This window comes from Strongylocentrotus purpuratus, unplaced genomic scaffold, assembly GCF_000002235.5.
Source record: "Strongylocentrotus purpuratus isolate Spur 01 unplaced genomic scaffold, Spur_5.0 spur5_scaffold_3, whole genome shotgun sequence".
NCBI lineage: Eukaryota > Metazoa > Echinodermata > Echinoidea > Camarodonta > Strongylocentrotidae > Strongylocentrotus > Strongylocentrotus purpuratus.
In genome coordinates, this window is record NW_022145609.1 from 30241396 (window position 1) to 30265819 (window position 24424).

The 24424-nt window shown below is 36.7% G+C and overlaps 1 protein-coding gene and 1 long non-coding RNA gene across 2 annotated transcripts; both read right to left on the reverse strand.

The window, feature by feature from the left end:
• Window positions 1–3071: 3071 nt before the first annotated feature.
• LOC105438771 (leucine-rich repeat and coiled-coil domain-containing protein 1-like) lies at window positions 3072–13381 on the reverse strand. Its single transcript, XM_030996780.1, has 15 exons — window positions 13127–13381; window positions 12680–12835; window positions 11919–12085; window positions 11277–11474; window positions 10713–10901; window positions 10192–10353; window positions 9684–9839; window positions 9378–9422; window positions 8527–8673; window positions 8018–8149; window positions 7629–7678; window positions 6761–6961; window positions 5208–5517; window positions 4151–4908; window positions 3072–3620 (listed from the first exon to the last, which is right to left on the reverse strand). The coding sequence occupies exons 3-14, from the start codon at window positions 12015–12017 to the stop codon at window positions 4186–4188; spliced, it is 2412 nt and encodes an 803-aa protein (XP_030852640.1). The 5' UTR covers window positions 12018–12085; window positions 12680–12835; window positions 13127–13381; the 3' UTR covers window positions 3072–3620; window positions 4151–4185.
• A 784-nt stretch (window positions 13382–14165) lies between these two features.
• LOC115928586 lies at window positions 14166–15773 on the reverse strand. Its single transcript, XR_004066089.1, has 4 exons — window positions 15672–15773; window positions 15335–15418; window positions 14680–14754; window positions 14166–14257 (listed from the first exon to the last, which is right to left on the reverse strand). It is a non-coding gene; the product is annotated as an uncharacterized LOC115928586 (long non-coding RNA).
• Between the last annotated feature and the right edge of the window lie 8651 nt (window positions 15774–24424).

Here is a 24424-nt window from a genome sequence, read left to right on the forward strand (position 1 = left end):
AGTTGGCTACTGCTTTAAAACTAAACTAATGGCGAGTTGGCTACTACTTTAAAACTCAAGAGATGGTGAGTTGGCTACTACTTTGAAACTCAACTGATGGTGATTTGGCTACTACTTTAAAACTCAACTGTTGGTGAGTTTCCTACTACTTTAAAACTCAACTGATGGTGAGTTAGCTGTTGGTGAGTTGGCTACTGCTTTGAAACTCAACTGTTGGTGAGTTTGCTACTACTTTTAAACTCAACTGTTGGTGAGTTGGCTAGTGCTTTAAAACTAAACTAATGGCGAGTTGGCTACTACTTTAAAACTCAAGAGATGGTGAGTTGGCTACTACTTTAAAACTCAGCTGATGGTGAGTTGGCTACTGCTTTAAAACTCAACTGTTGGTGCGTTGGCTATCGCTGTAAAACTCAACTGATGGTGAGTTGGCTACCTCTTTAATACTCAACTGTTGGTGAGTTGGCTACTGCTTTAAAACTAAACTGATGGCGAGTTGGCTACTACTTTAAAACTCAAGAGATGGTGAGTTGGCTACTACTTTAAAACTCAGCTGATGGTGAGTTGGCTACTGCTTTAAAACTCAACTGTTGGTGCGTTGGCTATCGCTGTAAAACTCAACTGATGGTGAGTTGGCTACCTCTTTAAAACTCAACTGATTGTGAGTTGGCTACTGCTTTAAAACTCAACTGTTGGTATGTTGGCTACTGCTTTTAAACTCAACTGATGGTGAGTAGGCTACTGCTTTAAAACTCAACTGACGGTGAGTTGGCTACTGCTTTAAACTGAGATATATATATATAAAGTAGAAGAGAGAACAAGAAAAAAAGAGAAAGAAAAAGAGGAAGAAAGAAGAAGACGAAGAGAGAAGAAGAAGAGTTGGCTACTGCTTTAAAGCTCAACAGATGGTGAGTTGGCTACTGCTTAAAAACTCAACTGATACATATATATTTATATATATATATTGAACTGATTAGCAAACTGTAAGTCCTGCTCAATATGAACTACTTTGAAACAAATATCAATGTTCTTCTATAAACATTTGGAAGACTGTTCATAAAAGACACAATATTTGTTTCATAGCAGATCATAAATAATAACAGAGCCTCAAGATACAAATGGACTTACTGAATACAAATTGTGTTTTTCGTTAAAAAAATGTTCTTGATTGTTATGGTTGCTTAAATTCACTTGGTTACACTTGGTTCGTTTTCAAATAATAGTAAGTAGAAGAGAGAAGAAGAAAAAGAGAAAGAAGAAAAGAAGAAGAGGAAGAAAGAAGGAAAGAAGAAAAGAAGAAGAGGGAAAAAGAAGAAGAAGAGTTGGCTACTGCTTTAAAACTCAACTGATGGTGAGTTCAACTGATTAGCAAACTGAAAGTCCTGCTCAATATGAACTACTTTGAAACAAATATCAATGTTCTTCTATTAACATTTGGAAGACTGTTCATAAAAGACACAATATTTGTTTCATAGCAGATCATAAATAATAACAGAGCCTCAAGATACAAATGGACTTACTGAATACAAATTGTGTTTTTCGTTAAAAAAATGTTCTTGATTGTTATGGTTGCTTAAATTCTCTTGGTTACACTTGGTTCGTTTTCAAATAATAGTAAGTAGAAGAGAGAAGAAGAAAAAGAGAAAAAAGAAAAGAAGAGGAAGCAAGAAGAAGAAGAAAAGAATAAGAGGAAGAAAGAAGAAGAAGAAGAGTTGGCTATTGCTTTAAAACTTAACTGTTGGTGAGTTGGCTACTGCTTTAAAGCTCAACTGATGGTGAGTTGGCTAGAGCTTTTAAACTAAACTGATGGTGAGTTGGCTACTGCTTTTAAACTCAACTGATGGTGAGTTGGCTACTGCTTTTAAACTCAACTGATGGTGAGTTGGCTACTGCTTTAAAACTCAACTGATGGTGAGTTGGCTACTGCTTTTAAACTCAACTGACGGTGAGTTGGCTACTGCTTTTAAACTCAACTGATTGTGAGGTTGGCTACTGCTTTAAAACTCAACTGATGGTGAATTGGCTACTGCTTTTAAACTCAACTGATGGTGAGTTGGCTACTACTTTAAAACTCAACTGTTGGTGAGTTGGCTTCTGCTTTAAAACTAAACTGATGGTGAGTTGGCTACTGCTTTCAAACTTAACTGGTGGTGAGTTGGCTACTGCTTTTAAACTCAACTGATTGTGAGTTGGCTACTGCTTTAAAACTCAACTGATGGTGAATTGGCTACTGCTTTTAAACTCAACTGATGGTGAGTTGGCTACTGCTTTTACACTCAACTGATAGTGAATTGGCTACTGCTTAAAACCTAACTGATGGTGAGTTGGATACTGCTTTAAAACTCAACTGTTGGTGAGTTGGCTACTGCTTTAAAACTCAACTGATGGTTAATTGGCTGCTGCTTTAAAACTCAACTAATTGTGAGTATACTACTTTAAAACTCAACTGATGGTAAGTTGGCTACTGCATTAAAACTCAACTGATGGTGAGTTGGCTACTGCTTTAAAACTCAACTGTTGGTGAGTTGGCTACTGCTTTAAAACTCAACTGATGGTTAATTGGCTACTGCTTTAAAACTCAACTAATTGTGAGTATACTACTTTAAAACTCAACTGATGGTGAGTTGGCTACTGCATTAAAACTCAACTGATGGTGAGTTGGCTACTGCTTTAAAACTCAACTGATTGTGAGTTGGCTACTGCTTTTAAACTCAACTGATGGTGAGTTGGCTACTGCTTTTAAACTTAACTGATGGTGAGTTGGCTACTACTTTAAAACTCAACTGTTGGTGGGTTGGCTTCTGCTTTAAAACTCAACTGATGGTGAGTTGGCTACAGCTTTAATACTCAACTGTTGGTTAGTTGGCTATTGCTTGGCACAGGAGCTCAACTATCGGTAGCCAGTATCAATGCTGTATGAAATGATCGTCAATCAAATGTGTTATGTTTGACATTGATCTTAGACGTTTTTTGTTTTTTTTTAAAGAATGACAGTAACGAAGTTTCGTGATGCCATTTGAAACTATTGTTCTGTTAATCCCTGAATTGCTTGTCAGAATAGGCTAGTAAAATGATCGGAACTCTATTTCGGGGGAGGTCACAGAGTTAGATAACAACATGGCCGCCGACTCCATAAAGGTGCAGAAACAGAAGCAAGTTAACTGTCTCTTGAATCCGAAAGGTTAATTGAGGTTAGGTTGAGTTATACTAGGCGCTCCTTAATATATTTTTTAAGCTTTTCATGATTTCATCATTCAAATCTGCTTCATGAAATTTGAATTAATATTGCAAGAAGAATTGTTTTTGTCATGATTGAACAATGTACCTTTGCATCTGCTATAATATCTCTCAAAATATAAATATGTTGTATGAATTAACTACTGAAATATCTTCTGAATTACTTAAAACCTACGTATTGCGATAATTGATTCCAGGCATTACATCTTCATGAGATTGAAATGACTTTGCTCCTAAACTGTTGACAGGCACTAAGCGTTGCTTGGTTATTGAACCAGGATAACTAAATTATTATAATGCAATGTGGTTGAGTGAGGATGCAGCAGTTGAAAGCAGTTTGATGATTCCCGATATTGTTGATTGAAAGCGTTGTGTTTCCTGGATGCCTGCAATGTTGAAAGAATAAGTTAATGTCCGTACAATGTGAAAGATTCAAAAGAGATCCGGAAAGGGAATGAAAATAAAAAACATCGAGAACATTGAACGTTACCAATAAATCTATCAGAAACATCTTGTGTAAATCCACTTTTGTAGATATAAAAACGGAAGAGAGTCTAGGAAAAAAATAATTGAGTAGATTGTTAGGTTTTTACAAAAATAGAATCGTCCTTCAAGTTTCATTGGATGGTGATAGAGTGGTGAGAGGACAACATACAAACAAGCAGGCTAATAAACAAAACACACACGAAACGAATAAATATAACAAAATACAGATGGGTGGATGGGGAAGGAAAAGAGATGGGATAGAATACAATTGTATGAGAACATTGGTGGAACGATGGAATTAAAAAGAAAAGGTGAAAGGGGGTAAAACAAGAGAATACATAGTATTGAACAAAATAAGAGATAAAGGAGGGGGAACGTCTCCAGGGGAAATATATAGAAATTGAAAGACAGACACATATATTTAATTTACCTGATTGTGCATGTTTGGCTAGTAGTTGGATGAGTTTAATAAGGTAGATAGGGCACATCCTCCTGCCCGATATAAGGCACCTTGTGTTTGGGACGCATCACACCAAGGTAATCATATTCGATGTCTCTCAGCTTTGAGAAAATATCTTTGGTAGTCTGGATTCGACGAGCTGGATTGTTCCTGCAGCATTCATCACCAAGGTCTTTGAGGGGCCGGATATTGCAGTCTTTTCCCATCATACGGAACACCATGCCAATGGAATAGATGTCACTGAGAATCGAGGTAGGACGCCCTCTCATGATGACCTCTGGTGCAATGTTGTTATACATTTCTCCCTTTTGGTACATGCCCTTGGTGAACTCGTTGCAATCTTTCCTTATCGGGAAATACATGGTGCTGGCCTGGCCAAAGTCGATCAGGATACCACGCCAAAGTCCATCACGTCTCTCCAACAGGATGTTGTTAGACTTGATGTCGTTATGAAGGAGTTTCTCTTCGTGCAAGGCATATGTTGCTGTGACAATATCATCAGCGATTCGAAGCACGTCCTGCTTTTTTATCATGGGAAAGTCCTTGTCTCGTTGTTTGACGACGCTGAAGAGGGTCCGGTCTACTCCCTCCTTTGCGTCCCCGATGAACTCGAGGACAATACAGGTTTGGTTTGACAGGTTCAAGACACCAACAAGTCTAGGAAACAGACTATTCCTTTCAAGGAGATCATGGATCATAGCTTCCTTGCGAGAACGAAGGGTGTTTGCCTGACAAAAAATGAAAAAGAAATAAATAAAAAATAACACTTTACAAAGAAGACACGTGACAATTTCTAAACTATGACAAATTGCGTACAGATACAGGTAGAAACATAATATTTGAAGAAAAGAAGAGAAACCATAATAAGAAATAAATCAACTCATGATCGAATCTATTAGCACTTCCATGAAAAGACACATGGCAGACAAGCATTTACACAAGACGAGAAAGTAAAGATGGAGGGGTGGAGGGGTGGAGGGGTTTATTTCAAAGTTATGAAGTTTCTAAACCTCCTATCAAATCTCACCTTTGTTTCCATTTCTTTGCATGATGATGTGAGGCGCCAAGGTAGGAGGGGCTTCTTCACCACGACACACTTATTATTGGAGACTAATCTTGCCAGGCTGATCTCACCAAAGGTACCTTTCGAGAGGAACGACAAGGGATAGCGGTCCGGGTCGGTCTTCTCCTCATCGTACGGTTTGAGGTCGTGCTGGATATCGAGGGTCTCGAAGCAACAGCGGTCTTTTAACTCGTCGACGACAAGGAGATCCATCAGGGTTCTGTCATAGTGTCGAGGTACATCTCGAGGGCTCAAAGGCTTGCGCTCTTCGAAACTGATTAACAAAACATGAACAATAAGCTTTTGAATTTAATGACATTTACTTGTTCGTTAGTTTGTTCGGGTACGGTGATGCTTCACAAATGAGTGTACTAACTCTGCACACCTCAACATGTACAAAAGTCTGTAGTTTCCTATGTACCCTCCCATGCCATAAGTATTGCAACATGATGAAATTCGTTAAATTTGTGGTTAAATTTGTGTAGATGGGAACATTGATAATGCCAAATATCGAGATATTCTGGACGCCCACTTGTTTCCATCCATTGCTAACATCTTTGGCAACGCGCAACACCCGTTCGTCTTCCAGGATGACAACGCACCGGCACACAGGGCAGCCAGGATGGACCAATGGTATGACGAAACTGGCGTCAACAGGGTGCAGTGGCCGGCGCAATCACCAGATGCTAACCCGATAGAGAATCTGTGGGATGACATCAAGAGAGCCAACACCAAAGACCGACCAACCACGAGGGAAGGTTTGGTCCGCTCTATCTTCAGGGCCTGGGGCAGCATCACCCAAGAAAGATTGCAAGGACTCTACGCGACGATGCCAAGAAGGATGCGCGCCATCATTAGAAGGCGAGGATATCCAACAAAATACTAGAGACTCGTGAATCTTACATGAAAAATGACTATTGATATATCAATAAAATGTGCCTGATAGTATGATAAAAAATGATGCACTACATATTCATTAAAACAGCACTCATTTTCAATTATTTGTCTCCTGTGTAATGTGTGTGTCTATGTTGCAATACTTTTGGCACGGGAGGGTATACTGGCCTTTATATTCAAACAATCGATCAATCAATCAAAAGGGACCATTACGGTTACAGTGATTTAGTTTGCTTTCCTCTTCCCTGGCAGCCAACTGATGCACTCAGAGGACCTCCAGGAAGATCAGGGGAAAAATACTCAACAAATTTGGGGTGCTACTTTTCAAGCTTGCTTGCATGAAAATAACACTCTTTAATCTGTTTTGCATTGAACTCTATGCAATTTGGGGGGCTGTTTTATGACTTTCGGGGGCTCTTTTGGGCATTTCGGGGGCTAATTCGCCCCAAGCCCCCATGTTTTTTTTTTCACTGAGGAAGATTGTGCATTTATAATTGACATTTTCTTAATGTTTGTTTACTCATATTTACAGTTTTACATTGTTATGTTTTTTGTGAATTAATTGCTGAATAAATAATGAATAAAATAAATAAATAAACAAACAAAAAATAATCACTCACGAACGGATGACATCGTGTAGTTGGTGGGTGATGTCCGTCTCTTGTTCGAGGCTGAATTTAACCTCGAGAATGGTATCATCTCGTTCCTCAAGCTCTCTCTTGAGGTTAGTGACTGCGACTTCGAACTCTTTGATCTCTCTGTTGAGAGCACGGATCTCGTGTTCTTGTTTGTATTTCTCCTCCTGAATAACCCGCAAGCCACTGCATTTGAACAAGAGGATATTTTAATGTCAGTTTCACCGATTACCATTTACCATATATAGCAATAGGTTTCGCATAATTAAAACCTATTCATTCTGTTTGATGTATTTTTATGAATTCTATATATGATATTCTGAATTCAATTTCTTACTGTGAAAAATGCCTAATTAAATTTTGTTGTTGCTTGATTTATTAGTCTTCTTTTCCAAATAGCATTAATTCTTTTATACTATATTATTATTGTTGTCTATGACAAAAAATAAAGAAAAGAAAACTCTCCGATTGTCGGCAATAAAAGCCTCTTTGTTTTTGATGGTATGATTCCTTCCTCCTGCTACCTCCATTTGATCCTGTGATTCCCTCAAATGTTTCATCACGTCCAGTTTTGGTCACCGGTACTTAAAGCCCGTCTGCAATAGTTTGGCCAGGGGGATTAGACCTCCCTGCAAGTTCATTGACAGGTGGTTATCACATCAAATCAGCTCTCAATTAACATGAGAAAAAGGGGATCATGGGGGACCAACAAGCACTGATTAGGCATTGTTTGCTATATAGAGGGCGCAAGTAGCTGTGCATGGGGCTTTAAGAGGCAAACCCAGTCTTTCATTGACATTCTTAAAGTAAAAGAATGTGACGGATTAGATTTATATGTAATCATGTTCCTTACCGGATGGTATCAGCCTGGTCTTCAATTTCTTTAAGCTTTTCGTCTGATGTCTGTAAAATAGAGGAGAACATACAATTAGTCTGTAAAAAAGAGAGAACATATAGATCATACATGTAAATCATTTTGATCACGACAATGAAAGAATTCATAGTGTTGCCAATTTGCTAAAGAAATGATGGTCTTTTAAAAAAACTGAAATATATCCAAATTGAAAAGTTAAAATTGTATAAGTTTAATTATGTATAAAGTAGGTGTCCGTTCTCTGTTTTCTCGCTCTCTCTCTCTTTCTCTCTCTCTCTCTCTCTCTCTCTCTTCCTACCTACATATCTATTTATCTATCCATTTATTTCCCTCTCCGACAACTGTAAAATCCCAGCTTCTTATTTCACCTGTTTATGGACAAACTTGTTGATGATCATCCTGAAAAGCTTCTTCTTCTTCTTCTTTTTCTTCTTATCTTTCGAAGATATGGTGGGCTGCTCCAGCTCTTCCATCATCTGCTCCAGAGAAGACGCAAGCTCCTTTGGATAGACAGAAGAATAAAATGATAGATGAGATATTGATAGAAAGAGAGGCTGAGCCTGGGTGGGGTTAGGGGTACAGAGGGCATGTGTTTTCATAGCCAAATTATACTGTTAAACCATTGTCCAAGTTAGACCTTGATGCAGGCAAATGTGTTTTCAAGTGCCCCCCCCCCTTAAAAGCTTATCATTAATGGTAACTTTGTCATCAATATTAACTAGTAACTACCATGGCAACATCACCCAACAGCCATGGTTTTCACGGAAATTACCATTAAAGTCAAAGTTAACATCAATGCTAAGTTTTATGCAACAGGGCTAAGGCTCATTATGATAGTATACTAAATTTGATTTTATGAAATTAAAAAGAATCCTACTTCAATTTGTTTGTCCTTCTTGGTGATTTTCTTTTCCAATGACGTCAAGCAAGCCTCTTGTTTGTCCAGTTTGCTGCGGAAGAGTGCAAGAAATTCTGGGATCTTGGTCTTCGTCTTGAACTTGATGTCCATTTCCTTGGCAATTTTCTAAAGAAAACAAATTTTGATTTTATGAAATCGGGATCCAATAATGGCTGTATGTAAATTAATGAAAGGAAACTGATCATACCATGAAAATACAAATCGGAATAAATTAATACTTATGTACCAAGATGCAGTATTAAAAAGCGATTATTTAATAAGTTCTGAGCACATCAGTTATAAATTGCTATAATAATTGATCCGATTTCTTTACAATCACAAAATTATTTGGCAGATGATTTGGATTAGGTGAGTATCATTATTGCTAAATCATTCATTATGAGTACAAAGAGGTAAATAAAGTTTATTATCTATATAAGGCTTCCAAGTGGTACAATAAGTCAGTGTATTCAATATCTTTAGCGCAGGACCTGGATAACAGATCAATATTGTTTTTTTCGTATTGCTCTGTCATCCGGGAACTTCAACTGTCGATACCCAGGTGAGTCAAATTTTGTTATTTCACTAGTCAGCCTGATAAAGATAATAATAATAATATTGTATGGATTTGTTTTTGTGTGATATAAGAATATTTTGCTCTCGCTATGACAATGTATTCTCGAATCGCACTCAAAGCCGTCCAATATCATATAACTATCCGTTTAAAGAGTATAGCCAGATGCTTGGCCTCAAACCACTCGACTACAAGACATTACCAATCTCCACGGTTACTGCAGTGCCACATTGTGATGCAAATATTACTATCTTACCCTGCAAATATCCCGGATTTTCTCAATCTTGTCCTTTTTAGACGTCTGTGAGAAAAAGTTAAAAGAAAAATTAGATAAAGAATGGAAGATATTCAAGATGAATAACAAATAAATGAAAAAATAAACAAAGACAGAGGGAAATAAAGAAAAAATAGGAGTTATCTAGTATTTTTTTCTTTCAAGTTGTTGAAGGTGATAGTAAATAAGATTCATCCCTTCATATCTATATTTTTTTTCTTATTTTTTTTTTCCTTGTGAGTTTACTTGTGTTTTCAGTGAATAGATTATCAAATAAATATAACTTACCTTTTGATCCTTTTGATGTTCTTCGAGCTCAGTGACAAGGTTGTCAAACTTGAGAGCGTATTTCATGTCCTTTTCTCGAAGCTTCTCGATCAGGTCCTCGATCGTCAATTTACCTGGTTCAGCCTGAACAAGGTCTTCAATGGACTCTGTCAAAAGCTGTATTTTGTAATATGCAAACATTAAAAAAAAGAGAAAAGCACAAGTTGGTTATCTTCATATTTTGATACTGTGTCTTATATGAATTAGATAAATGCAAACGTTATGATTGATTAGAAAAAGTGGCTGAAAGATTCATCCAGACTCTCTCTTTCTCTCTGTGTCTCTCCAACTCTATATCATCCTCTCTCTCTCTCTCTCTCTTTCTTTCTACCTCGATTTTTAACTCCATGTCCTTCTGTCCATTTCATTTCTCCCTCGTTCCTGATCTAAATCTACAGTAGATATGAAATGACAATGATTTCATTTGCATCGGATCTTAAAGGTCTCAGAAGTCAGGTTGAATTCTTACCTTGATTTTTGCAACAAGATCCTTCTTTTTCTCGTTACATGTCTGTGCCTTGAGGTAGCGTTTCTCATGCTTCTTCCATGCCTCCTGGAGCTTCTCAGCCGAATCTTCTGGCGATACATCCTCCGGAAGACCGACAATGGATTGCACTTCAGAAAGGAGTTTCTGTATATCATGGAAATGTCAAAACAAAGAAAAACATAGCCAGGTTAACTTCTTTTTACTACAAGAACCCATAGTCTGGGCAACATTATACCTTTATTATACATCATGCACATGTGTGTTTCCGCGGCTGTTTCTATCTCCTTTCATCTTCCTTTTTCTGCCCCCAAGAGAGTGAAGAATGTGTATGGATAATGGATGGATGTATAAATCCAAAATATCAAATTATAAATTATTACTATCATATCCTCAGTTCATTCTATCTGGTTCAGGCTTCCCCCTTCATGCGCTTTCCCCCTTCCCCCTCACCCCTTTCACATAAAATGTATCCTGCTATTGACCAGCCCGAGAAAATCCCTTACCTGGAATCGCTCGTTATTCTTCCCTGCGACCTCTTCAAGGGTATTCTTCTCCTTTTTCTTCTCTCTCTCTTGCAGTTTTTTGAAGACCTTTTCTTGATCCTCCCATGCCTTGCGGAGTTTCTCGGCCGAATCTTCTGGCGACACGTTCTTTGAGAGACCGGCAATGGATCGCACTTCAATCAGAAGTTTCTACATTTTTTAAATGAATGGAACATAGACAAAAATAAGAAAGTGTACCATTCTTTTACGGGCTTGTGCGTTAGTGTTTCCATGACTTTTTTCCATCCCTTTTCCAACTACAAAAAAATCACATATTTTTGTTTTTCACTCTCACACCCCCCCCCCCCCCCCACCTCCAAAAAAAAAAGGTCTCTCGCACTCTTTCTCTTATCTCCCTTCATCCTTCTACACTACAGATCGTGTCCTCTCTCTTTATCTATGTACATGTATGTGTGTTCTGTGTTTGTATCCCCCTCTTTCTCTCTCCCTCTCTCTCTCTCTCTTCCTCCATTTCTCTCTCTCTCTTCCTCTCTCTTACCATCGGTCCTGGGGAATATTCCTTACCTGAAGTTGGTCAGAAGCATCGCCGTTATCCCCTATCTCCACCTGAAGGCTCTTATCCTCTTTCTTGATCTCTTCATCTCCCTGTTTCTGGGAAGGGTTCTCACGCTTGTTCCATTCCTCTCGGAGTTTCTCAGCAGAGTCAGCCGGCGAAATGCTCTGCGACAGACCGGTGATGGAGCGAACTTCAGAAAGGAATGCCTGTTTTTTAAAGGCAAAAGTAGAGAACATAGATTTACATTTTAAATAGAATTATAATACTATGCCCGCGTGTTTCTGATTATAATTTCAAACCTTCACATCTTCAACATCCCTCACTCCCTCTCTTTGTCTCTCTCTCTCTCTCTCTCTTTCTCTCTATCTCTTTCTCTCTCTCTTTCTCTTTCTCTCTTTCTCTCTCTCTCTCTCTCTCTTTCTCTCTAACCCTCTGCCTCTCCCTTTGCTTGCATCTTTGCCATATAAAAAAAACAGCAATAGAAATACAGGTTTAAAAGCGATTACTTATTTGGATAAAATTAATAAGTGAATATACATATACTTAGATATACAAATGATAGAATAAATAGATTAATTAATTAATAAAAAAATAGATTTATAGACATTATTACTCAAGATAAAATAAAATAAGAATTGAATTCCCCTCACCTCGAGCTCTTCGAAAGCACTACCTTTCTCCCTGGAGGCGGTGTTGAGATCCGAAGAGATGGTCTGATTCTCCTTCTTCATCTGGTGTAGCTGTTCCATCAGATCTTCCTTCTCTCCTTCGAGAACCAAATGCTAGATTCTCCTATAACGATCTGATCACTTGCATCCTAGGTGGGGTGGACGTAGGCGGGATTGGAAAGAGAAAACCGAATTGATTTAGTTTTTGCAAAAATACAATAATGCCTTAATTTACCAACACAGCCACCACTCTACGTGCAACGCTACAAACAACTCAATACATTTCGTATCAATCTTCCAATATACCTTATAACCCTTTCAGTATAACCAGTATTACCCATAGATGTTGTTGTAAGGCGTAATAACTTTTGATTCAGAGTCCCAAACTATTTTGTCAAATGTATTAACAGAGAAAGCCCACTTATCCCTATAAAAAAAAATTCATCATGTAGCCGCTACATGGTGAATTGGATTTTTTTATAGAATGAATTGTTTTACGGTATAACAATTCATTTGACTAGAAAATTATAAAACAAAAATATTACAAAATTTGAGTTTGTAACACTTTGGTAAATTCAACAACCTTATGTTAGCACACGAAGCACACAACTTAATTTCCTTTACAAAGATTTCCACATAACCCAACCCTTATCTTATCCAAATAAAACAAAATTATCATTGTTTCCAAAACTTATATTTATTATTTTATTTTTCTTTCTTCTGAATGACATATGAGTTCCCACCTCAAGACTTCTCTCCAGTTTCTTGATCTTCTGCTTGAGAATTGGTAAGTCAGCACTGACAGTGGTTAAAGATATGTTATCCATAACCAGGTCATTTTTCTCATTCTTAAGCTCCTCGATCTTTGTCACGGCTGCATTTCGCTCTTCAGCAAATACCTGGGGCATAAGAATAACATGATATCTAAGCAAACTGATCAGCACATGAATAATGATTAGTTAAAAAGATGAATAAACAGATTTTAAAAAATGAATAATAATTGAAATAAATAAATGTATGAATGAATGAATGCGGAATGAATATATGAATAACTTAATAAATAAATAAATAAATAAATAAAAACAATGAAGTGAAACTGTGGATCTCTCTCTTCTTGACAAGGGTTCGATATTGAAAGTTGGACTATCTAGTTGTCATGTTGATCTACAATGACATTGGTCTTGGTCTACCTTGCTCTGTTCCTGTGTCTTAATCAGGTGGGCCTTGGTCTTCGTCGGGTCTTGGGCTGCCCTCAGAGCCTCAGCATCACGTCGAGATTGGTCTTCAGCCTTCTCCTTGGCCAGTCGGGTCTTGGACAGATCCGATTTGACTTCTTGGAAAATGATGTCACGTTCGGTCCAGATGGATGTAACGAGCTCAGCTAGTTCGTCAACCGATGGGTTGCTGAATGGCTGCACGATCTTTGTCATGCTATCTGCCAAGACCTGTTTATAGGAGAGGTTGACTTTAATAACTCTCTATTTCTATTTCTCTATTTTCTCAAGTGATCGACGTTATAGCAGATTTAAAGCATTTACTCCAATATAGAACTATGGGGGATCATCACTGTCATGTATTTATCAGTGTTTGATTACAATTAATTTGTAATGCTAACAGTGGACTTTGCTTGTTAACCTGAACCATTAAGTTTGTTTAAGAATTATATATAGCCAGAGAGTCGTCATAATTGTGATCATTAACTTAGTTTGTTTGAGCATTTAACATTATGTTTTTTATGATTAGAGAATCAATCCTAATTTTCACTGGTATAAGTTGTTATTATTATTATTTATGATAGTTACTGTCACCACTATGATTGTTGTCATCATTCATATCTTTATCATCAATAATAAAAATTAAGTTCTTGCATGAGGATGATTTCTCATACTTGGTAAAGTTGAGTTGAGTTGAGTTTGAGTTGAGTTTGAGTTGAGTTTATTATTTTCACATTTCACATGCAGATATAATACAGATAACAAAATATACATAAAAGATATATTGTATCATAATTTTTAAAAAATTATTATAGTAATTGACAAGGTAATCAGGCTACAAAGTTACATGTCATAACATTTGTTTGACAACTAATATCATTTAAAGGAAACCCAGACAAAAGTACAAACTGTGAAATGTGAGCAAATAAAGAATAATTTTGAATATATACAAACTGACATACGACTTGGCGTGAGGTAAGCATTGCCCTAGCTTCCACTGGTTTGGGGACACAAACCACTTACCTTTTTCTCTCGTATGACATCTTCGAGCTGTTTCTTTGCTGTTTTGAGCTCATCGCTAAGACTTTCATTGGACATCAAGAGTTCCTAGGAGAACAGATAAAGATCCCATTTAAAATTGATCATGCAATTTGACGTAATCAGTAATGCAGATAACTATAACAAACACACGACCACTCCCTTTCTTCCCCTCCCCTTCTCTCTTTCTCTCTCTTTCTCTCTCTATTCCTCTTCTCTCTCTCTCTCTTTCTCTCTCTCTATTCCTCTTTCTCTCTCTCTATTCCTCTTCTCTCTCTCTTTCTCTCTCTATTCCTCTTTCTCTCTCTCTATTCCTCTTCTCTCTCTCTTTGTCTTTCTCTCCTTTCCATTTCATTATCTTCCTCCCCATCCCCATTTGTTTCTAATCCTTTTTCTTTGCATATAACTGCACTTCAATTGACTAACTCCATGCCCCCCCCCCCCTCTATTCATTTACAGAGATGATGAGAATGGACCTATAGATGACAAACCTCATTTTCCTTTCTCTTCTCTTCAAGCTGGGTCTCTGATGTCTTGATGCTTTCATCCAAAGTCTTACTGATGTCCTAAGAATTCCATTGAGAAAGAGAAATACTAATGTCTTAAAATCAATTAAATGCATCTACAGTGGTAGGCCTATGTATTTAATTAAATAGAAGTAGAAATATTGATAATATGACAATTGATGCAATTTTCTTATGAAATATTACATACATGTATAATGTACGGGAGACAGTTGACATTTTCCAAAATCAAATAATAACAATCTTTTTTTTCAGTGGAGACAATTCTCTTTTCACAAACTATGATCATATGACTTTAAACTTTCAAAAATAATCAAAGTTATTTGTTGAATGATTAAAACAAATTATAGGACTAAACAGATCTAGATGTAAAAATAAATAAATAAATGTATTAATTAATTAAATACACAAATAAATAAATGAAGGAATAGATGTACATGTATGAATAAATCTTAAAACAGATAAATCAATAAATATTTGAATAAATAAAAAAAAGTAAATAAAAAAAGATTGAATAATCAATTGATTAATAAATTTTTTTAAAGACAAAATATAAAGACAAATCTAATAAAACAAAAGTAAAATAAAAAGTAGCGACTATTTCCTCGGATCGGGAGCTTACCTGATACTGTTTGGTCGTATCTGCAAGCTGTACTTTCACTGAGTCAAGTTCTTTGTTGAGAGTTTCAAAGGTTTCCAAAACGCTCTGACATAAACAGATACATGTAGATAAGAATCGTGTTATTAGCATATGATTTGTCTTTTTAGAAAAATCTGCTTGGTCAAACAAGAATTAATCTATAGTCTTAGATCTATTCAGAAGTAGCAGAATTTCTATGTTTGTCGTTTCTTGTAGGAAAGCTGAATAGGATTTAAAAAAAAAATTAGATCTAGATAACATTATCCAATAATCCCCCCTCTTTCATGTTTGATCTAATTGATATGATCAATAAACTTACATTGTGCTCTTTGTTTCTCTTTTGAAGAGAGGCTTCTGCTTTCTTGAGTTGTTCCTGAAGTTTGCCTGTGCTCACTGAATTCTTTGGCTAAATGAGAAAGTCATATAATTAAAAGGGATTATAACTATTAAAGTAAAACAAATAGGGCTAGATCTAGATCTATTTGTCATTTCTATTTCCTCAGTTATTATATGGACTGCAAAATCCTTGACATCATATTCCTATTGTAGAGATGTACTTGTGGTCTACTTCACTAGATAAGTCACGTCACCGGACTGTGAACCACAGGGTAGGCTATGGGTTCGACTCCGCTAGCTGCCATTTCTTTGCTTGTTAAAAAACAAATCGTACCGCATGAAAATTATACACAAACGCATATTCCATAGACTCTAGATCCTATATCATATGAGAGAGTGTTTGACTTTGAGCAACTGGCAGTGGCACTACTAAAATATTACAAGTAAGGCAGCCTAGTCAATACCCCGTGTGCTGTCACAATGAATTTAGTATGTGTGTGAAGAGAATCACTTCCGTGTTCGCTCCATCGCAGCGAATTTGCAAATGACGCACTTGACGATGTGCAAGAGGTATTTATACGATACCCTTGCCATGCGGTATCGCTCAGCCAGTATTCGGTCAACGCATTGACATTCAGTGCTTTATCGCGCAATTGTGTGAAAATAGTGCGCAAATACGCTACGCTCCTTTGCAACGGAGATACCACGCACAAATCGCGTGACCGAATTCTAGTCGGCGCGACCGAATTCTGGGCAGAAAAATGCTCCGTCTTCTTTCGGAAGTCTTTTGCTTATCGTTATTCTATATTTTCAGTGACTATAAAATCCTGTTAGAGGAATAAATTTCTTTTCTTTTGATGGGTAGATTGCCCAATGAAAGAGGTAAGAATTCAAAATATTAGTGATTTCCCCTTAAGTGACCGAATACTGGGTACTCTACCCTATATCATATGAGAGAGTGTTTGACTTTGAGCAACTGGCAGTGGCACTACTAAAATATTACAAGTAAGGCAGCCTAGTCAATACCCCCTGATCTATAGATCTAACATCCACCAATTGTTTTTTATATACTTATCTGTCAAACATCTTCGAAGAGCCCCACAGGCCACAGCCACAGGACTATCTTATGTAGCGCCTATAGGGTCCATGAAGTTAGCCGTCGCTAGGCGGCCGGACAGCGCTAGCAATAGAGCTACCCTTGCGTACAAATACGATTACAAGCACTGTTGATGTTACATCGCGTCTACTACGTACTGCTTGCCTAAAATGTATCAAATAGCTAAATTAAACCTCTTTCAGACTCACCTAACATTATGCCAATGACACGAACATCATTCCATGTCACCATATTTTAATTCCAAGGACTAGATCTATAGACCCTATCTATAAGAGAAAGATTATTTGCGACACGACAGCTAAAGTAAATCATAATTTACAAGTGCGCGTGCAGGCACAGGCTAGGCTAGGCCAGGCTAGGCTAGCTAGGCGCTAGTATAGTTAGGCCGCATATATGCAGGACGGACATGCAGCTAGCTAGCAGCACGCGTGCACGGTGCCCAGATCTGCGCGCTGCGCAGCTGGCGCGCGAAACATCTTCGGTAGTGAGCATTTTTTTCTTCTTGGCCCTCGAAAATTTGAAAAATCGCACCCCCCCCCCCTTGAGCGCCAAGGGAGGGGGCCCGGCCATCTCAAAAAAGGGTAAAATTAACGTGTTTTTACCTATTTTTTTCCTCTGGGGAGGGGCCGGCCCCACCCCCTCCGCCCCCCCCCCCCTAGGTCCGCCCCTGGTAGGCCCTATGCTTAAATTATAGGGTATATTTTATAGATACCTCGATTGTATTAGAATACGACAAGCTTAATTTTAAGCACTTTGCTCAGATACAATATCTACATGTATATACGGTACATATAATTATACTCTCAACAACTTAATTGGCCCCTAGGTCTATTAAATGCTTTTTATAAAATACACATTTTTGCTAAGCAAGACTTTTTTCTTCATTAGTTTGGAAAAAGATAATAAAAGGTTCTCAGATTCCATGCATGCTCAATACGTTTATTAAACAAGGGCCTACATTCCCAGACGTGTTATATTTTAGGAAAATACACGTACATCAGATGTTCCAGGAACTACACACACACACACACACAGAGTGGCGTACGCAGGATTTTTTTCAAGGGGGGGGGGGGGTTTAAAATCGGGTCCATAATTTCGCAACGACTCAGGAAAATTTGAAAATCGCGCGGCCAAAAAGTCGCTCAGCGGGGGGGGGGGGGGGGGGGGGGGGGGGGGGGGGGGGGGGGGGGGGGGGGGGGGGGACACTTTTTTTTTTTTTTGGTCTCGAAATTTGAAAATTTGACATTTTGCTCCGTTGGGGGGGGGGGGGGTAAGGTCACCTTTCTTAGGTCAGCCATGGGGGTAATTTTTTTTTATTTTTTTATTTTTTTAAATAATTTTTAAAAAATTAAAAAAATTAAAAAAAATCCAAGGGGGGGGGGGGGGTTAATAGGGATATTTAAGGGGGGTTTACACACATAAAAATACCAAAGGGGGGGGGGGTCAACCCCCCAAACACCCCCCTGCGTACGCGCCTGTTACCGAGACACAATCACGCACATACACCTTTCTATATTACGTGAATGAATAACTAACTAATTGAAAGTGTAAGAAAGAATATATGAATAAAAGCAAACACATATATAAATATATAAACAAAAATAAATGAATGACTTCTTATAAGAAATATATTGACAAATATATCAATAAATGAATGAATAAATAAAAAAATTGATGCAGAATTGAATAAATACATACAAGTATATTGAATTCATCGATATGACTAAATATATAAATACATGAATAAATGAACAAAAAACACATAAACAAACAGAACGCTCGGCCTACCTTTGTCTGTGGGGGTCTAGGCCTCAACTGACTAGGTCCTTGCCCGCTGGTGGTGGCGCCCGGGGTCGAGGGAGAAGGCCTGTGTGTGCCCTCACCACTCTGTGCTGCTTTACGGTTCCTGGCAACTCTGGCAGCACGACGCTTGCGGGTTTGTTCTGGCGTCTCTACTGGGCATCGGGGACCCGGTACTCGTGGTCCCAAAACCATAATTGCGGTCGGCTGTTTGAATTAACAATAGAAAGATAAAATGACTATTATTCGTTTTGTTTATTCAAATTATGAAAGTATTTGCTTTCTTCCCCATTGATTATATACTTTGTTACGCCTATGAGAAATAAATATACGACCATAATTATGTGCCTAATAAAATTAGAATAAGAATACGACTGAGCTTCTTAAAATTAAATTATAAACAAAAACGAGGGAATGAAATTTTGACAAATGTTCCCTTCATTTTGTATTCATTCGATTCAGAAAAATAGGCAGCTTGAGCTTGAATCCATTATGCTTTTCACACTCACTCCTTCTTTCCCATTTGTTTTCATCCTTTCCCTCTCTTCGTATGCTGTACTACGGAATCATTATTTTATACTCATCCGATTAAAGCCAAATCTATACAATCAAAATCACTTGCTGTATCGCTTTCGTCAAAATTACTATTATTTGTATATTCTCAGATTTGCTTTCTCGCATCTTTTTATGCAATCTGATTAGAGATCTTATAACAGTAGCACATCAAAATAATATATAAACACGCGCCTACGCACACACCATGACATAAAAAGTAAAGAAAATTCATCATTCTAATTCACTCACAACTATGTCAATAAATGCGCTAGAAATTTGAAAAACTCTTCAGTCAACTCACCACAATTTTCCGGATTGTTGCTTGTCAAGGTTTACTTTGTATTGTTGTTATTTCTTCAATTGCAAGATAAAATCCGAAAATATTGAGCAATTGCCTCTTTATATGTTTAGAGCCCCATGCAGTGTGTACTGTACACAAGCCTAAGTATATGCACGAGAAGTTTTGTTTACATAGGATGCGCGCGCATACACTAAGACCTACGTAACAAAACTTTTAACCAGTACGACGCGCCGTAACTTACCGGGGGAATTCCCTGACGTAGTCATGGTGTAGACTTTATTCAGTCACTCCGTAATAAATGAATAACGTTCTGATAGAATTCTAGCTTACAACCCACGTAAAACACAAAGATGTTTGTTCTACATGTGTAGCTGAGTTTAGTATATAGTTAAGTTTCAGTAAGATAATTAAACTTACAATAACCATGCACAAAAACAAATCATCAATCATCTTTTATGAACAAACGACTAAAAACACATCTAACATGTAGGTCACTTCTACAAAGTGCGATGAACCCGATAACATTACTTCACAAGGAATCACTGTATTATGTTGCAAGCAGGCGCGTACGCAGGGGGGGGGGGGGGGGTTTGGGGGGTTAAACCCCCCCCCTTTGGAAATTTTTTGTGTGTAAACCCCCCTAAAAAAAACCTAAAACCCCCCCCCTTTTGGATTTTTTTTTTTTTTTTTTTTTTTTTTTTTTAATTATTAAAAAAAAAAAAAAAAAAAAAAATTATTCCCATGGCCGACCTAAAAAAGGTGACCTTACCCCCCCCCAACGGAGCAAAATGTCAAATTTCCAAATTTCGAGACCAAAAAAAAAAAAAAAAAAGTGTCCTCTTACCCCCCCCCCCCCCCCCCCCCCCCCCCCCCCGCTTATTCAGCGGCTGGCTGAGTCGTTGCGAAATTTTCGGACCGATTTATAAATGTTAAAACCCCCCCCTTGAAAAAATCCTGCGTACGCGCCTGGTTGCAAGTACATACAAATATAGAAATTTTTCAAGAAAACGGCAACGTAGTGCAACAAAACAGGGTACAAAACGGGCTAAAACCGTTTTGTACAGAATAGTTAACAAAAACAATCCTATATGTAGCTCAATGCAGTTTTTATCGACCCCCAGAAAAGAAATAAACAAACAAAACAAACAAATCAACAAATGGATATAAAGACTATACATTTAAAAAAAAATTAACAAACAGGACTAAACAAAAACAAATCAAACACCGACATCCAAGCGATTGCTGCTCGGGCTACACAATATTTTGGAGGAAACTTTGTTCAGAGAATGAATTGCATTGATAGAGAAAGTAAAATCCGATGTTTTTCAGATATCAAGGAAAACACCACTTTTATTTTAAACACCTAGCTACATTTTTTTTTTTTTTTTTTTTTTTTTTTTTTACTATTAATGATGAAACATGCAAAAATCAGACGTATTTACAAGGAACCAGTCTGTTCTGAAACTTTCTGCATTCCTCGGACTTCTCGAAGAGAGCTCCGTGTTATCTTTCAGTTACCTTTGTTTATTTACTAGGGCCATTTTCAGCAAATACATTAAGTGATTAAAACAAAATAAATAAATAGATAAACAAAAAAGAAAGAAATAGAAACTAAAAAGGAAGAAAGGAAAAAGAAAAGGAAGCAAAAGAGAGAGAGAGAGAGAGAGAGAGATAGAGAGAGAGAAATTGAGCCAAAATCGTGTTAGAAGCTTGAGATAAACATTTTGATTACAATGGCAAACATTTTGTCTCTTCATGCCGATTCAACATTTGTTCGGCCACATTTTTCCAGGATTTTTATTTCTTTAAAGGGATTGGGTATCTTTGCCTCAGATTCTAAAAATCCTGGATTTAGCTCATGCTGCAATCATAATTATAAACCTATAGGTCAGTCAGAAATCCCATGACTTTTACAAGCCGATTATATAATAATATTCCGCTTTCAATATTCACCATATCACAGACACTGATAACACATAGGGCCATGCATCTCAGATTTGTAAAAATGGAAACGCCTCTAAAGATATATGAACAGGGATTTGGTGTTGATGAGTTTTAGATTATGTTTAAGTTTTGGTTTAGATTAAATTAAGGCATAACGTTGGGTCTAGGGCTAAAGTCAGGGTTGTGGACAGTGTAAGAAAACGACTCCAGAGCAATTATCGCTGGAGCATGTGTCGTACAAAGCCACAATCATACATTGAGTAAATTTACGCGAAATGAAGACACAGACATTGCTTTATTGTATAAAATATTTGTATTGTACACGGTATCGGTACATGTCCATATTATTGTTACAGTGTAATGTATATATGTACAGATATAATGCTAATGTACAGTTTGATTAATTGTATTGATAAAAATTGAATTATCTTTATAGTTAGAACAGTTTAATTGACTTTAATTATAATTGTAAGACTCATCTCCCGCCATGTAAATGTTATCATTACAATGTACGCCATTCTAGTAGTTTCCCTCACTTTGTTAGTTTCTCAGACGAATGTCTCCTTTAAGTTAAGATATCGTCTGTCTATAGCCAGAAGGGTGTTAACTCATGTTCTTTAACACAGAGTTACTCCCTTCTGACTGCAAACAGACAATAATATGTGAAGTTAGTCCGCGATACAGTTGCAAATAAGCTCAGGGCAGCAATGATCCTTTAACCAATGCCATTGCAGAGAAAACAGAATATCTCTCTGAGGCAACCATTTTTTTAAAAGACCTGAACCGCCTGCATAACTGTATAAATTTGGGTCCCTTTTTAGTAATTCCCAATGATAAAGATGACACTGGTGCACAGGTCACTGAATATAGATTTAAACGAGGAGGACTTGTGTTAAAGGCATCTGAGGTAACCACTTACTGCTTAAAAACTCTCTTTACACTGTTTGTTAAAATATATCATCAAAACATGGATTAAGAAAACTGAGGTTGCATTGCTTAAAAAGGCTAAAATCAGAAAATATTAGAATTAAGAAGTGAATCAATTGCAATGAGCTGCCTACCTCATTTGAAATAAAACAAAACACTCCTGTCTCCTGCATGCCCATTTAAAAACTCAAAAATAATCTAACTATCTAAATCTCTGGCATACAGACATCTGGAGTGATTATTTACATCTGTACAGTTTTTAATACTGTTGTAGGTCAGAATTACATATTACTAAACATTTGTGGGCACAATAGACTTGCTACAATGATGTAATCTACATGTAATACACTTATTTGCAGAACAGCGAAAATGATAAGCATGTAAGGGTGTACGTATTGACAAAACAAAGCTTACATAATAACCTTCCGAAGAAACACTTACAAATCAAGTTAGTCATTCCAGTGCTTTGTCTTAAAAGTTGTGTTTACAGAAAGTATAAATGAGAATATTTTTTGAATCAGATACATTATGAATCCAGATAAACCAGATTAAAGATGAGGAAAAATAAAAAGTGTAAAAATAAGGACTGGAGAAAATTAGTCCATACATTCCATCTGCCGTGTAAATTCTCATTTGATAATTTTTAGCTTTCCTTCCTGGTTTTCAATAAATAATCATACCGGTATACATCCCATTAAAAGGTACATCCCTTGCTAAACAGCCATTATACCGGCCACATGCAATTCTTGGATGATTTCTGAAAAAGCATTAAAACAGCAGCTTCGCTAAGTTTCACATTATAAAACTTCTTTTGACTAACATTAAAAGAAATCAATGTATAAACGCTAAAACACACTATCACATCTCTATACAAGTAGGTTAGCAAGAAAGTTTGTGACGCTTTGGTACACTTATTTACAATACATTTCAACGAGCACCATTATGACTTTTCTTTATATCTACATGTACAGGTAAGTCTCCTCTTATGATTTAGGAATACTACTCCGTAAAGATTCTATAAATTATGCATAAATATCTATAAAAATTAGATTAAAAAAATTAGTAGACATTTCTATTTTTTTCTTACCTACATGTATTTACAATCTACAAGCAATCATAAACCAAATAACAGTATCTGAATCACACTGACAAAAATTCTGCTAAATTATCTGAAAAACATTGTACTTTTGTAAAATACCATACTTCATACTAATTTGCTTACAAATATAGAAACTAAAAAACAGAAAATAGGTACTTTGTTTACACTATTAAGGAATGGTATTTTAAGCGATTTAAAAAAAAAAACACATGGGAGGGAGACTATTTAAGATTTTAATTCCAAAACAAAGGAAAGGAAATTGGAATAGGATTTAATCCAATTGTGCAAGTTGAATCTTTGGAGGGATATGAATAGTTAGAATTCCATATAACACATGTGAAGAACGAGAAAAACTCCATAAATATTAAGTTATCAAGTTATCATTTTCAAAAATTATTTAAAAAAGAAAAAAAAGATCAATTAGATTTGAACAATTGAATTGCATTACAAATTATGTTTCACATGTATTTATCAAAATATCTATGAAAATAGAAGTAAATCCTTCCCTTTTTAATTCATGAGCAAAGACAGAAATCTTAATTTAATGTACACAGACAGTTAGCTACATAATCAAGTCTTAAAGCAGACTAATAATGATTACAAGTCTCACCTTAGTTCTATTTTTTTTCTTCAAAAATTGCATGGGCGTAAAGTGGCTCTTCAAATCAAAGTTAATAATGTATAGGCCAATTGTATTGCTGCCCAAACTCTTTTCTCTCTTAATGATAAGTATACTGTTTTGTTTCCTTACTATCAGAGGGAAATTATGTGATCACAGTTTAACAAACATTGAATGCTCTTCTAGCTTACACTGAACAGACGATTTAAGCATAAAGGATACTGTACTGCAACTACATGTACATCTCTGCCTGAGTTTAAAACAAACAAAATGCACTTTTGACTGTAAACCAAACATTAAGTAACAACTCATGTAAAATACATTAACATATTGTGTAGAGCTTATTTGGAAATAAAAGTTTTTGCAGCATATTC